Below are 16383 nucleotides of genomic sequence, written 5' to 3' on the forward strand. Positions count from 1 at the left end.
AGCAGATACAGGTGACAGGTGATACAATTAATTTTGCTTTTTTGGCAACTCAGATGCCAGCATTCTTGGTGTCTCGTATGCGGCCAGAGATCTAGAGAATCCAAATAAGATCTGTTTTGCCCATGTTTGTTGGTGGAATGATTTCCTAGTGCTTCCTTTGGCAGTGGAAAGACTGTCCAAGAAATTAGCAACGTCTAGACTGCTTGTCAGGGTAAAAAGTAAGGCATCTAAATACTACTCAGCAGATTATACCTTTTCCTTCAAACAGGAGTTGCATTTCTTTTTCCCTCTCTGCCTCCCTTTTAATTTTATTTTCATTCCCATCATGATCTAATAGAATTTTTGTTGTCAAATAGGTGTAGTAGTTGACAACAAAGTTTTTGGGATTTGTTCTGACAGAAATGTTGGGTTCTTGATTGCTGTCAATTGCTGTCAATCACTCAGATCCTAAGAGCAACTCAAGGGCCTCCTTAGTGTATGTGGTGCTGGTGGGGCTAACCTTAATTTTATTGGACATTAGACTACCATGCCATACTGCTTCATTTTGTTTCAAAAGGGTTTCCTGTGTGCAGTTGTGCAAAAATCTTAAAAGGCTTTGTACATCTCTGACAGAGAAATCTCGTATTTTTCTTTACGTTTCAGGTTACAACTTTTTCTAGACTCTTGACTGCGGCAGACACAGAGACTTTGAAGACAGAACTATTGGACAATGTAGGCATTCCAAAAGTTCTTTTCTTGCAACAGTTTGACACAGAACATTCCTTTTTGAAAGAAATTCGGTGAGTGGCTTGCGTTTCTCAGTCCACTTGGTTTGTAGACCACATTGAAGATGACAGTAACAGAATTTTTGAGTGAAACAGATGGGTAGAGAATAAGCATGGGCTTGTGGTAGCATTTAAGGTTATGTTATAGATTCAGATTGCTGGGATAGATGGAAGTTGATATTTATTTATCTATCACCCACCCTTCACCCTAAGGTGCCGTGGTGTGTGACAATATTAAAAACAACATATAGTCATAAAAGGTGGGGCCTAAAAATATCCAAGAGTTGGGTCTTCAGCATTGTCTGGAAACTGCAGAATGAAGGTACCAGACACACATCTGTGGGGAGGGAGTTCATAGCTTAGGGTGAGCCACAGATAATGCCCTTTCCCAGGCTACCACCACCACCCCAAACCTACCAAGAGGCCCCCCTCTGCCAGTCTCAGCACCTGAGATGGTCTATAGAGAAGGAGGTGGTCTTTCAGATATTTGAAGTCTGGGTACCGTACTGTTGTGTGTGATGATCCACTCTGTGCCTGAAATACAATAACCTTTTAACCATTCTTGTGACATCTGTTGTTTTCTCCCAGGAATTCTCTTTCTGTTGCGCCTGGAACTAAAATACTGATTATTCAGACTGACTTTGAAAATGGATCTCTCAGTGCCCAGATTGTTGCCTCAGCCAAGTATGTTGTATAGCATGTGTTGTATTTTCCAGCTTCTTTATTAGAGTAGCATTGAACTCATGGCTAACAGTTACCACAATCTTTTTCAAGGTCTACCCTTTTCAAGGTCTAGTAAAACACTTGAGGAAAGTGTGAGGGAAGACAAGCTTTTGTGTGAACCTATATGAACATAGTGAACATTTAAAACTTGGTGTTAGGATGGGGTGGAGAAGTAAGCCTTGTAAGTGTTGCTATAATGAGATGTGATTAGGAATAGCGTCCTCTGTACTGCCGCTTGAAATTGCCGACAAGTGTTTCCTTTCCCTTACAGATACTCAGCTGTTAATGAAATTAACAAAATAGATCTGTGTGAAGCCTCAGTGTTTGTGCTCTTCATCACTAAGCTATCTCGCATTGAAGGAGGAAGTTCCTATGTGGGATTTCATGGAGGTAGGACTGCAACACTGGTGCAGTGGGATGTAGAATAAATATGAGGTTTTCAGTGAGTTTGGAGTGCTGTTGCAACTCTGAATAAATACCTGATATCGGCGCAAATAGAGAAGAAAATAGGGCTATTTTGTGAAGTATCAAATTGAGGTCCAAATTGAATCTTGTGGTCAGGACACTTCTCTAATAAATGCAATATTTGCTGTCTTTTGCTTTCTTTTGAAAACAATACAAAGAGAGCAGACGGAGTTAAAAGATGCCCATACTGTGAATACCTTTTGATGAAGGATGGTATATAAGTCTAATAAATAAGAAATCAGTATTATTGAGCCTCTAGGTAGTTAGGCTCATCCCTATCTGTCCTGCACTGGATTTTTCTTTTTTTTTTTTAGATCATCATTTTTTATTTGTATGCTGCCTTTGCACAGTTAAAAAAACAATTCTCAAGGCGGCTTACAGCGTAACAAGATTTACATAATTAAAAAAGTCATAAACAATAAATAAACCACATTAAAAAATACACAACCAAATGGGAAACAATTTCCACATAAATTGAAATCTAAAACTAAGAATACAGCATGAATATCACAGTTTAAAATGACATAGGTAAAAAATAACAGCAATTTAAACAAAACAAAACGGAGCCCTCTCTGCCTAGCAGCAGCAGCAGTCCTTTATAGAGCCCAACAAGCCCCGTCCTGGGCCAAGTGGTGAGTGGCAGGACTGGGGCCCTCAGGTGCTGAGCCATGATAACTTCATGGCAGTAGTCACCGAAAGTATTTCTGTCTATTGCTAGGAATGTGGCAGTCTGTGCACATTGATGATCTAAGGAGATCCAAGGATATGGTTTCTGATGTAACTTCCCTGAGGAACATAACCCTCAGCCAGCTGTTTTATGAAGATACGGGGAAGTCTGCACAAAAACGTGAGTGTAAGAATTTCAATAAGTGATGAATAAGTAAATAAGTAAATTTGAATAAGTAAATTAACTTCTGACAACTTGTAGTCATTCCCGGTGTCCTTAATTTTATCAGTAAGCAAATTTCAACCCATGCAATCTTCTGTATTATTTGCAGCTGTGATTATGGCAAAGGAAGAACAAGATGAGGAGATGGATGTGGTATCAGCAGCACCCAAAACAGAAAGATTGGCTGTAAGTTTCAATGTATCTCACTTTAATTATTTTATTTGGCTACCTTTGAAAACAGAGAGTGCTCCCCCCCTCCCCTTATTCATGCTGAGGACAAATCATAAAAATCCCAGAGGTATTATTGTACTTGTTCTCTGTTATGGTTTCCCCTCCATTCCCCCCCCCCCAATATCCCCATATTTTCTCAGGTGTAGTGAGGAAACATCTAATAAGCATGGATTATGCTTTCTCATACAAGAGTTTGGGTTCCTTTCCCTGTTTTTGCCTGGGTTTCAACCCTTCTCCCATCTGCTCTGCTATCTTTGCATGTTTTCCGACCCTCCCAGCCTTCTTTGCCTTTTTTTTTGGCTCCCCTTATTGTCCATATCTGCTCTCTCGCCTGTACATTGTTTCTGTGGCTTTCCTGAACAAACAGGCAGATCTATAGTAAAAATGACCACCCATGTTAGAGTGGTGAAGACTTAAGGGGTGGGAATTCTGGCTGCTGCTGCTGCCATGGAGTCTCCAAAAGCAAGTCTCTCCAGAACATGTGTTCCTCTGAGCACAGGGGATTGCTCTGGCCTACCATTCCAATTGATCCCTAAGGGCAAGTCTTCCTCATCACAGAGGAACAGGTTGGCTACCTCCAAACTCTAGACACCCCCTCTAGACATTAAACAATTAGTTAGGGCCCATTTCAGCCAGCTTCCATCTCTGGGCTTCTACTGAGCCTCTCAAAGACAGTGGTGAATGGTAGCACCTCAAGGGTCTCCTCTCTCCATAAGAACTAACAAACCTTGTGATCATCCTCTGAGGTCCTTCTTTGTGTGCCTCCTCCATGAGAGGTCCAGAGGGTGGCAACATGAGAGCAGGCCTTTTCTGCAGTGGCTCTCTGCTTGCGGAATGCTCTCCCCAGGGAGGCTTGCCTGGCACCTTAGTTACATACAGTATATTTAGGTACTGGGCAGAAACATTCCTCTTCTCCTAGACCTTTGGCTTATTAGCTAATTTATGGCCTTTTAAATTGTGTGTGTTTGGGTGGGGGCAGGTTAGTATTGTTTTTGTTTGCTACTATGTTATGTGTTGTAAACAGCCCTGTGATCCTCGGATGAAGGGCAGTATAGAAATTTAATGAATAAATAATCACAAAGTCTGCAGGCGTCCCTTATTAGCACTGAAAGTAAGCCCAGCATTTTCCTGGTGGCCATCATTTTGTTAGCCTCACTATCATCTGTTTACCAGAACATTGCAGGAGCTCCTTTTTAGTGTCTCCATGCTTCTGTACTCAATTCTTGCTCTCCCCTCTGCTCCCAGCACTAAGCCTATTATTGGACTGATAAAACAAAGATCCCATGCTGGGTCCTGTCTTAAACACTCCAAAGAGACCAAGGACACCAATTATCGCAAGTGGAGTAGATCTCCAATGCAGGAAGTGGGTTCTTCTCACTTCTCCACCATAACAAAACAAGTACCTATTGGTTTTTGTTAATAGGACCTCGCTGTGCTATCCCTTTTCCTTGCTTTTATGATTGCTCTTCTCCAGGCAGATAAATATGCTGATTCCTGGCTGCAGGGGAGAACTTGTACAGTGGTGCCTCGCAAGACGAAATTAATTCGTTCTGCGAGTTTTTTCGTCTTGCGAAGCACCACTGTGTATTGACGGTTTCCCATAGGAATACATTGGCGGTTTTTTTAAAAAGGCGCAAGACGTTTCGTCTTGCTAAGCAAGCCCATAGGGAAATCCGTCTTGCGAAGCAACTCAGAAAACGAAAAACTTTCGTCTTGCGAGTTTTTAGTCTTCCAAGGCATTCGTCTTGCGAGGTACCACTGTATCTTTGTCTCCTGTACTGGCCAGCAAGCAAGAGAGTCATTACAGGCAGAAAGCTCTTGTTTACATCAGTTCCCTTTTTCAGAGAAGAAATGTGCACCAGCTTAGTCTGTGTTGCTTCACAATATTAATAGGCTCTCTTTCTCTACTCCTGGAAAGCCCAAAATCTTGGACACCACTGTTCTTCTGAGGAGCTGCGTGCAAAGTGCTGTGGGGATGCTAAGAGACCCAAATGAGAGTTCCAGCCGCAGCACTAGGAGGATTGAAATTCTCCTTAGCCTTCTTTCTGAGGAAAGTGATTTGAAAGGTATGAATGACTAGGAGCATTTAGTTTTGTAAAGTGAAAGGCTTTCTGGTGCAAGCCCCTCCCAGAATATGTTCACACAATCTTTTTCCACAGAGCATGAGGTAACAGGGTTCTCATGTGCTATCAAGCACAGAATTATGTGCAGTGTAGAGAGAAAAAAAGATAGAAGATTCTCGCTGTGTCGTAATACTAGGACCTGGGGTTATCCAATGAAGCTGAATGTTTGAAGATAAAAATAAAAATAATTAGTACTTCAGTCCATGTATAGTTAACCTGTGGAATTTGCTTGCCACCACAAGATGTGGCAATAAGGCAAAATCATATTAGTTAAAGCTTTTATTGCTTCCATCTTGCCAAGATAACAGCTGTAGTTTACTGTCACCTAGTCTAGTTTCTAAACACCAGTGCAGCACATCTGCAACCTCTCCTACTTCATGCTGAGCATTCTGTAGAGTCAGCATACTCTAAACTCTTCACTCATCCCCAGATGACAACTCGCAACAATTTTATATAGATAATACAGGGTGAGTCTGGAATATGTGTACTCTGTATCCACAGGGCCTCTTTTAAAGGACTCACCCTGTATATTTGTAATTTCATAGTTGACAGTCAAGCAATGCAGGAGATTGTGAAACCTTAACTGGTGTTGCTGATAAAATCCGACTAAATTAGCTATTGGTCCAGTAGAAATAGATACCGTATTTTTCGCCCTATAGGACGCATTTTTCCCTCTCCAAAAATGAAGGGGAAATGTGTGTGCATCCTATGGGGCGAGTGCAGGCTTTCGCTGAAGCCTGGAGAGCGAGAGGGGTCGGTGCGCACCGACCCCTCTCGCTCTCCAGGCTTCAGGAAGCTCTGTGCAACCCTTGGGAGACCGGCGCGAAGCCACGCTGGGCTCCCGAGGGTTGCGCAGCGCTGCCTGCGCTCCCGGGCTTCCAGCAGCTCTGTGCAACCCTCCGAAGGTTGTGCAGAGCTTCCTGCATTCCGAAGCCTGGTGCGCGCTGAAGAGCGCACCGGGGCTTCGGGCAGCTCTTTGCAAGCCTGGGGAGACCGGCGCGGCTCCCTAGGCTTGTGGATAGCAGGCTGTTCTGGGGGCTGGGGTCGGGGGAAGCTCAGGCTTCCTCCATGCCTGCCCCGTGCCTGGGGGGGAATATTTTTTTTTTCTTTATTCCCCCCCCTCCAAAAAAAATTAGGTGCGTCCTATGGGGTGGTGTGTCCTATGGGGCAAAAAATACAGTACCTTTTGTTTTGTCTTCAACACTTGAAATCTAGCCTTAAGGAATACCGGTTAGCACACTTTCTGCTGTTTTTCAGCCTCCTTCCTGAAGATAACAAAGAATCGCCTCTTAACCCTTTTGAAAAAGCAAGAGGAGAACTCTTACATCATGAAAGAGTGGGTGCTTCGGGAGGCATCGAACCTCAATGCCCTCCAAGAAGCAGGAACTTTCAGGTATACACAATAGTTTAAACTAGTCATATTTCAGCAATCTAAAAACATAGGCCAGTATCTAAAGAGTACACCTCTCTTAAGATGGTTCCATGCACTCAGAGGAATTATAAATTTATTCTTCCAGCTGTGGCCCCACAAGCTGCATTTGATACTTCTCCAGAGGGTCCCCTTGAGCTTTGGGAACAACTTTTCAGATGGGTTTAAGGGTTTAAGGGCTTCAGAATCAAGGTGGTGTTAAGAGTTTGGTAAATATATTGCAGTGGTATGCAGAGCGAAATAATGTAGCTGGTTGAAAGGAGAAATAAAACAAGGTTTATTGGTCATGACAAAGTCATTCTGAGTATTAAAAGTAAAGGGACCCCTGACCATTAGGTCCAGTCACAAACGACTCTGGGGTTGTACAGCTTCCGGGTCATGTGGCCAGCATGACTAAGCCGCTTCTGGCAAACCAGAGCAGCGCATGGAAACGCCGTTTACCTTCCTGCCGGAGCGGTACCTATTTATCTACTTGCACTTTGGCATGCTTTCGAACTGCTAGGTTGGCAGGAGCAGGAACTGAGCAACGGGAGCTCACCCCATCGCGGGGATTTTCTGATCGGCAAGCCCTAGGCTCTGTGGTTTAACCCACAGCGCCACCCGCATCCCCATGTACAGGCTTTGCATGTGGCCAAAAGTAGTGTCACTAGCACATGCTAACTCACACAGGTCTTATCCACCTCCCTTTTCCTTACCTCTTTCCCCTGGGAAAACATGTGGTTTAGCACTGAATTGGAACAAACAGCAATCAGGTTTTCCATGGATTCTTAAAGACAGTCTTAGGGTCCCGTGCCTAAGAAAGCACAGGACAAGTGGAAATGAGGGCGAGCCCTGAATCTGTTTTGAGCAAATGTAATTCGGAGAAAAAACAGGAAGGAAATAAAAGTCTCAAATGAAGTAATCTGTTTCACCAACAAGTGGTTACTAAAAAAGAATGAGCAGGGGAAGAATAAATTTTAATTTTGTCTATTTCCCTCACCATCACCACAGTGGTTCAGGTAACTTACTGCAAAGCATTGTTGCTTTATTCCCAGCAGGTGGAGGGTCTGAAAAGTCTCCCATGTTTTGTTTTGTTTTGTTTTGTTTTTGTTTTCTGCAGTCAACTGCAGTACTACAGCTAGTTAAATATCCTGGCCCTTTTGAGTTCAGAGCATTTACATGTGTATCTGGTGCAAGATGGGAACCAAAACTCTTAATAAAGCTGGGTGTTGTTGTTTTCTGCAGTAATAGCTCTGTGGGCCAGTAATGTTTGGCTGTCTTTCAAAGTTTCTGCCTCTGCTTCAGGTGGTAACATTCCTTATGTAAACAGTATAAACTCTGCTTCAAAACCATGGTTCACAGTTGGAAAGGTGCTTTCAAAAGAAGAAAGAAGTATATATGCAAGTCAAAAAAAGGATTACTTTTTCTTTATAACATTCTCCCTTGAGATTTTCAGTCTTGTCAGAATGCTCCTGAAAGAGTGCGTGATTGTGTCTGAACATAATTTCTTCTTAATATTGGGTATTTTATTTTATTTTTTGTTTTGTTTTGTTTCCTTTACCTCTCTTGAAACTTGCAGGAACACCTTGTGGAAGCGGGTGCAGAGTGCAGTTATACCATTTCTGGCCTATATGGTGTCTGTCCTAGACAGAGACGGCAACTTGGACCTGCTGGTTAGACCAGAAACAGAAAGTTGTGTGAAAGCTCTGTGGATGTTCATCTTCAATGATCTCAATCTTCTGAACATCCCTTACATTATGAGTGAGAAAAGGTAAGTGGCACAACCAAGGCAGCAATGATTGCTGGTGAATTGATTTGTTGTTAAATGTGAATGGTGAATGTGATTTTGACTCCCATGTGAAGGAATATTTTGAAAGCTGTTTGTTCATTTGGCAACTATGTATGCCAGTAGAAGGCCGTGACAGTTTGGCTTCCCATTTCTCAGTAGGTTTGGCTTACAGCAGAACTCTTTAATACCTAGGTCATATCACATACTGCTAGCCTAGACAGGAGAACCTTGCTGCAAATTTGAATACTGTCTCTTCCACTTCTAGGAGCTTCTCCCATTTTGTCTTCTTGTCTATCCTAGCAGAAGTCCTCCTTTTTTCCTCCACCCTTTGCAAAATTTAATCCTCTTTGCTCCTCAACTTGTTGGGGTTTTTTCGCTGTTCTACCCTGGGGTCTAAATCCAAAACCGTGGCCATGAAAAAAGCAACAGTCTTATCTTGAAATCTAGGCAACAACAACAACAACAACAATAATAATTTATTTATACTCTGCCCATCTGGCTGGGCTTCCCCAGCCACTCTGGGCGGCTTCCAAAAAAAATATTAAAATATTGTAATACATCAAACATTAAAAGCTTCCCTAAATAGTAGATGATCTTCTCTCCCATGAGACTTGGGTGAGTGAGCTGGGTGGACCTGATCTTACCCAGCTGCTCCCATACAGGTCCTTAGTACAGTACCAGGCTAGTCGGTGTGTGTGTGTGTATGTGTGTGTAGGGGTTGTGAATTGCTATCCTGTGGGATCAATAGAGAGTTCCCCAGACCTGTAGTATGGTATCCTTTTATTCCATGTGTTAATTATAGTGTCTCTGAAATGCATCCACTACATCCATCCATCCATCCTTACGGAATAAATTATTGAGGCAGCCCTCATACAAATTGTATCCTGTAATCCATTCATTGTGCATTCGTTGTTTCTTTTTCTGTATAAACAGATTGCACTTTACATGCACCTAGATTAAAGGCTGGCCTTATGATCTATTTTTTGTGGGTTTTTTATATTATATTTATAATATATTTATATTATATATTATATTATATATGATTAATAGATTAAAGAAAAGTAAAAGTAAGTTTCCCCGCTTGGTAACGGAATTCTACCAACTTTCTAATTGATTCTGCATGTTTCTTGCCCAGCTCCCAATCCAAGACAATTCTGGTGGAGAATTCCTTTCAGGTATTTACAGATGCTGGCAATGAAATCCCCTTCAGCTGGAGGATAAAGGATTTTTTGGAAGACCTTTGGGTTCAAGCCCCATATGTCATTGGTGATGAAGGTGAGAGTGCAGGGATGACATTGAAACTGGTGTCACTCATAGGAACATTTAGATAAATATATCAAATGGATCTGAAGGCAATAATGAGGCACCATCCCTTTTTGATGTTTGTTATGGGGGTTCAGCTGCTGTCCTTTATGGTTCTGTTTGCCAAAAAAAACCCCAAAACGGACATTTTGCCGTTTTCCTGAATTCCCCCCCGGGCTCTGTTTTTCCCATTGGAATCCTGTTCGCAAATTCTGCCTTCGTAGAGAAGGTGATTGAGAGGGCGGTGGCACAACAATTGCAAGTGCTCTTGGATGAAACATGATCTCGACCCATTTCAATCTGCATTCAGGCCTGATTATGTGACTTGATTTGGTCTTGTTCATCCTAATTGATGACCTTTATCAGAAGGAGGACAGGGGAGTGCAACCCTATATTCTTACTTGATCTTTCAGTGGCTTTTGGTTCTGCTTATGCAAGTTTTTAGTCCCTGAGCATCTTCTGTTTCTAATTGCTTTTATAGGCATATCCTAAAGGATACAGACAAATGTTCCTGCTGAAAATTTCCTGCGTATCCAAGAATGTCCTGGATTTATGTCCAGGACATGACAATCCTAGACAATCCTAGCTGCTAAGAGCATTGCTTTGGGACTAAAGGAGTGATTTGGGCCACATTTCTGGTGCAATGTCAAATTTTCCATTTCTCAGTAGTTACCGGGGGGGGCGGGGGGCTTGGTGAGAGACTTCTTCATAAACAACAAACAGCTTTCAATGTTTTGGGTTATGAGGCTTACAAAGTAAAGGGTCATCATACTTTTAACTTTTGAAATAGGGCCATTGCCACTGCTGCATGGTATTTCTGGGAGATATTTATTTATTGAAGCATTTATATACTGCCCTATCATAAAATATCAGGACATTTAAAGCAATATAAAAACAAAATACCATCAAAAAGCAATACAAAACAACCTTTAAAATGACTGGCAAGTCAAGAAGATTCATGCCTTTTGGCATAAAGAGATACTGTGGGAATTCCCATCTAATCTAGTTTCCTCCCATTTTACTCCTGACCTGCAGGCCATGCGGAGAAGTTTGTAGGACTCTTTCAGAAGACACCACTGGGGCAGCATATTGCTGGTCTCTCTGCTGAAGAAAGAAACATCATTTTCCACTGTTTTATCAGAGACTATATCCGTCTGATAATGCATGTGGCCTCTCCGAAGGAGCTAAATGTGAGTATGCCAGTAAGGGATGTTGAGCTGCTTGGAAGAAAGCATGTGTACTACGTTCACAATTTGTGTGCTGTAGCATCTGCAAGAAATGGTATTGCTGGCAGTTGTTTTTCATAAATATAAGTCTGCTTTGTCAAGATACTGGAAGCATTAACCACCAGAATTACCTACCAACAAGGTTTTCCTGTAAGTACCAAGTTATTTACAACAAAAACCTAACCTAAATAAGAGATTATAGCCATTATAACACTGAGATTGTTAGCACATTTATCTAATAACCATTTGGTTATTAAGAAAAAAACACGAAAGCAACTTTAAAGAAATTAGATTATTTCAACCGGATATGTGATTACTATAAGAATTCACTTATTTATAAAGACTTGTTTTTCAATTTCCAGCTGCTGCAGACAGCTCTCTTATCATGCATAGAGGAAATGAAGGCAGCCTCGCCCAGTGCGGAGGAGGAGGTGCTGCCCATCTCCTGGATCCATCTTGGTTACCATCAGTTTAGTAGTCGTCTGCAAAACCTTTCCAGGATTCTTGCTGTGAACCCTGAGGTGCTCAATGCTCTCACTGAACATATTGAGAAAGGAGGCAGCCTCTTGCATCGCCAAATGGTAGGAATCATATTGGGTGGGTGGTAATATTTTAGAAAAAAACACAGCCTCTGAAGTACATGATATTCTTCCGTTGCTTTTCTAAAGTATTAGGAGAAACTATACTGCCTTTAAGGAGAGGTACTAAACATCACACAAGGCTTTAACACGTCCGTATCTGCTATACTCCTAATAACAAAGCTAATCAACATAGTGCCCTGCATCTTTTGTTGGGCTATGACTTGAATTAGCCTCAACCAGCATTGCCTCTCCCAGGGATGATGGAGTTGCAGTCCCAACAACATCTGGAGGGCGTCCCATTGGGCACCTCTGTCTTAACAGTGTATCTGCCCTACTGTGAGAACACAAAGATCTTCTATGAGCTTGTGAACCAAATGATTTATACATAATTGCAGTGCCAAACAGCCGTGCAATCAATCTGTTGTGGACATATGTACAGTGAGCATATTCCACAACTCTCCTGAGATGTCTGTGGAAGATAAGATTAAAGATTATGCATGGGGGATTATGCAAATACTCCCAAGGCAGAATTACGGTGAAAATTGCTGGACTGAGAGCAATAAGGTGAAATTGAATAGTTAGTGTAAAATTCTATGGAAGGAAGAAAATACAGGTGTTAAAGGTTGGGTGATGGAATGTGCCCTATTTAGAATAGAGGGTAAAGCAGGACATTTGTTTTAAAAGAAATAGATGGGATAAACAGAAAGGAAACCAACTATACACACTGCGGAAGTGTCATTACGTGTTTATGAAACTGGTAATGCGGATATCGTCATAGTTCTTCTCAAGTTCTGATGCCAACTTACTCAAGGGAGAGGGATATTTATTTTCTGTAACTTGCTTAGTTAAGGGGGGCATACAGCCTTACTAGTGTCTGAAGCGAATGTATTTTTCTTTACTGTCCATGTCTGTATTAAAGCCCTGTTCATGCCTGATTGCTTAGGTTTTGGATGTGCTTGCCGCAATTGCTTGTACTGAGATGTTGGAAGAAAAACTGCTGAACTGCAAATCTCAAACATGGCTCCAGCAGGTGAAGAAGCTTCAAATGCCAATTGAACTTGTGTGTACAGCAAACTACTTTCAAAGCAATGAGAGCCAATGTGACCAGCTGCTCCAGGATGTCAGGTAGGTCTGAGAGGCAAAATATGAATTAAAAAGTATAGTAATGTTTTCCTTGAGATTAATTGCATATGACATTGTCACTTGGTTACATTGTTGTTTCACCCATTTGAACTGTTGTGGTAGTCACCCATTTGCAAAGCTGCTTCCCTCTTAATACCCTCAAATCCCAGATTACATGTTTCCTGTGTTATCACACGCACACACAACTTAGTAAGTGGTATAGTGGTTAGAGAGTCAGACTAAGAGCTGGGAGACCAGGGTTCATCACCTTGCTCAACCCTGAAGCTCACCTTTCCTACCTCACAGGATTGTTGCAGGGATCAAGGAGGGGAAAAGAACCTTGTATGCCACCTTGAGGTGGGATATAAATGCAATAAATAGTAAAAGTAAAATGCTTTTATGGAATCTACAAAGGAATATGGAATGAAAAAATTACAGTAGTCAAGTGGCTCTGTGAGCCTCCGAATTGAAGCTCAGTGGAACAGATGTAGCTTGTTAAGTAAAAGAATAGTAAATGGAGAGGCTGTGCATCTGTGCTGCTGCACTCACTTGAGTACTGGCCCTCTCCTTAGTTACATTTTACTAGTGAGTTACTAGTCTTTTCCAAATCAAGTCTTCAGTGCCACTGAATTTTATGACGTGCTCTGCAAAAGGCAGTGATGAATTCTTCTTATACAGCAGGAGTCATCCCTCAATCCAGTCATCTGGTACTTTCTTCCTACTTTCTTGTCGTCGTCCCCCCCATATATAAATAAGCCATAACTCACATTTCTTTTTGAAACAGGAGCCGATGGAATCGGGTTTTCTCAGTCTCTCTCTTTGTGGAACACGTGCTGCTTGGAGCAGAAAAGGCGATCCCAGAGATGGTGGATCTGATAAAGCAATATACCACAAGGCTTGGAAAGGTAAGGACCCTTTTTGCATTTGGAGGGAAACATCACTTTAAGAAACATCCTTTGCTTATTTGGCTGGCCATAAACAAGTTAAATATGTACCAGTTTTATTTCAGCACTCAGAACTTGCTTTTCTGTTCATAGGTAGAATGGCACTTCCAATTTGTAAGACAGAAACAGCAATAAGCATAGTGCCTCAAATGCCTAAAAAAGAGATATGTTTTAATCTGTTAATGTCGATGCTAGGCAGGCCTCACGGGAGGACATTCTATAGCTGGGGGAGGGGTTGTGTACACATAATACTTGTAAAGCACAGTAGAAATGCATTCTTTCCATCAAAGAATTCTAGGTACTGTGGTTTGTTAAAGGTTTATGGGAACTGTAACCCTGTGAGTGGTAGACTGCAGTGTCCAGAATTCTTTTAGGGGAAGTGTGTTTCAAAACTTCTTTAAAGGTATAGTGTGTCTACATCTTAAGTCTTATTGAACTTGGCCCTTCTGCAAAGACATGTATCATTGCTGTAGTAAAAATAATGTAATAAAGTCAGTTGGAGTAGCTTATTTGGCTAGCTTGTTAAACCCAGTTAGAACAAATGCATGTTCTGCTATTGCAGTTACCATAGCGATAAATGTGCAGACTCCTGTGGTTACTACATTGTTTGCCTACATTTGAGGGCCTCTTCCCATTCACATTGTTTTTATTCTTTTCAGTGTTTCCAGTGGAATTCTGACATCAAAACTCTTAAGACATTCACTGCAGTGATGAAAGTGCTGTGCGACTGCAAGGATGAAATCAGTTCAGCATTTTGCAAGTAAAGCTTTTGGGATGAGTGTGTGAGGAGGGCTGGGGGAAAGGCAGTTTGTGGGGAAGCAGTGGGATATAAGTTAAATGTGAAAGGAGAAAGATTAAAAAAAATGACATGAGGTCATCTGAAATCTTTTGAGAGCTGTGGGAGTTTGAGAGGGGAAAAATTAAATTAAAGGCCTTATTTGTTTGGCATCTCTGGGTGAGCAGATTTTGCCTAAAATGGGATGACTGACTCATAACACCTCCAGAACCAATGTCTATACTTACTGATTAAAACTAAACTATGGAACTCCCTGCAAGAAAAAAATTGCGGTGATGAAGAGTCTAGTGATTTCCAAAGAGGAGTTAGATACAGTGGTACCTTGGTTGTCAAACTTAATCTGTTCTGGGAGTCCGTTTGACTCCTGGAACTGTTTGACAACCAAGGCGCGACTTTCAACTGGCTGTAGGAACTTCTTGCACTCAATTGGAAGCCGTGACGGACATTCGGCTTCCGAAAATCATTCGAAAACCGGAACACTCACTTCTGGGTTTTCGACATTTGGGGCCGAAAAGTTCGGCAAGTAAGCTGTTCGAAAACCAAGGTTTCACTGTATTGGCAGACAATTTTGTCAGCAATTGACAAGTGATTACACCAAATTTCACCTTTTTATGACTTGCAGCCCATACGCTAGCATTTTGTAATTGTGGGGGCAGGCAGGGCTCAGTAATTTTCAGTTCTCTCAAATGGACCCTGAAAGGGGAAGGGTATAAAGTTTGAGCATCCCTGACTTCAGCAATGGGCTCTACAATTAAATATATGATCACATTAACTGTGGCTCTTGAATTCACAGGTATGGCTTAAGACCGTGTCCAATATGTATGGGAGATCCTAAGGACCCAGTCAACCTACCTTGTGATCACGTATATTGCCACAGTTGTATCAGACAGTGGCTGGTGGCAGGACAGATGTCCTGTCCGCTTTGCCTGGTTGAACTACCAGAAAAATATTCTATTGAAGTATCCAAGGAGCTCAGGTAATGCCTTCTTCTGATTAACAATCTATAATACTGGTAATGATTTAGAGACACTGGCCTTAATTTCTGAGGACTTAATATAACCCACTAGCTATGCATTTCTTAGCATTTACACATGTGCTTTGTGGTGCAAGTTGCGGAGTTGACCAGATATGTAATGGCTTGTGCATTTTCTTCACAGTATTTGCATAGAAAAAAACACCCAGTTCCGTAAGTTTTGCAACAGTTTTTTCATAGACCTGGTTTCTAGTATGTGCTTCAAAGACAATGAACCCCCAGAAAAAGCTGTGATCCAGATGCTACTGAAACTCCTGTTTTTCCATACAAAGCCTTTGAGAGGTACGTGCACAAGATCTTTTATCAGCTGTCTTGTCTTGAATAAATAGACTTTTCCATGTCTTTATGCAGTGTTTTATTACTTCTTTAGGAAACCCCAGGGTGCATACAAAATCTCTGTCCCCTTTTAACGATGTGGTAGATAAAACTCCTGTAATTCGTTCCGTCGTGCTAAAGTTGCTTCTAAAATACAGGTAAGGACTTTCAATTGGGACTCTCAACTACCCTGCTTCTTCTTCAGCATTTATCCCACTGATGCATGTTTTCGTTAAATTGAAGTCCTTGTGGTTCTTTCCTGGGTTCAGCTATTGCTTTTCAGAAACTCTTGCTGGCTCTCACCTCGGCTCTGTTGTACAACTGAAATGCATACTTCTGACAGTGGAAATCTTTCATTTTGAGTAAGGAGAGTTTTCTCTGTTTCTATAGCTTCAACGATGTGAAAGTCCATGTACAAAATTATTTATCAGAAGTAGAATCAAGTGGCATCCTAGACAAAGATGATAAAACAAAAGTTTACGTGCTATTTGTCAACTGCCTTGAAGTAAGTATACTTTCCAGTTTCCTTGTTTACTTTGCAGGGGTGACCTGGCCCAGTGGTAGAATCTTAGGTCATTCCAGAATCTTAACTTTTCAGAGACATGGAAGAGATAGTATAGAGCAATCATTGCCTGCTGCACATGTGTACTGGAAGGAAATAGACTAGATCAG

At 41.7% G+C, this 16383-nt stretch overlaps 1 protein-coding gene across 3 annotated transcripts in view; it reads left to right on the forward strand.

Annotated features, from left to right (window-relative positions):
• Window positions 1-16383, forward strand: part of LOC310671364 (E3 ubiquitin-protein ligase RNF213-like) — a 90049-nt gene that overhangs the window by 52641 nt on the left and 21025 nt on the right. For all 3 annotated transcript variants that reach the window (XM_083427138.1, XM_083427137.1, XM_083427136.1), the window contains 18 exons: window positions 643-779; window positions 1353-1448; window positions 1759-1877; window positions 2671-2799; window positions 2951-3027; window positions 4991-5138; window positions 6453-6588; window positions 8183-8374; window positions 9528-9667; window positions 10730-10884; window positions 11283-11501; window positions 12445-12626; window positions 13408-13528; window positions 14227-14327; window positions 15157-15339; window positions 15521-15678; window positions 15767-15869; window positions 16102-16216. In XM_083427138.1, coding sequence (XP_083283264.1) covers window positions 643-779; window positions 1353-1448; window positions 1759-1877; window positions 2671-2799; window positions 2951-3027; window positions 4991-5138; window positions 6453-6588; window positions 8183-8374; window positions 9528-9667; window positions 10730-10884; window positions 11283-11501; window positions 12445-12626; window positions 13408-13528; window positions 14227-14327; window positions 15157-15339; window positions 15521-15678; window positions 15767-15869; window positions 16102-16216 — 2511 coding nt within the window. The remainder of the gene's footprint in view (window positions 1-642; window positions 780-1352; window positions 1449-1758; window positions 1878-2670; window positions 2800-2950; window positions 3028-4990; window positions 5139-6452; window positions 6589-8182; window positions 8375-9527; window positions 9668-10729; window positions 10885-11282; window positions 11502-12444; window positions 12627-13407; window positions 13529-14226; window positions 14328-15156; window positions 15340-15520; window positions 15679-15766; window positions 15870-16101; window positions 16217-16383) is intronic.

Source organism: Podarcis tiliguerta (assembly GCF_965153285.1).
Source record: "Podarcis tiliguerta genome assembly, chromosome: 2".
NCBI classification, from domain to species: domain Eukaryota; kingdom Metazoa; phylum Chordata; class Lepidosauria; order Squamata; family Lacertidae; genus Podarcis; species Podarcis tiliguerta.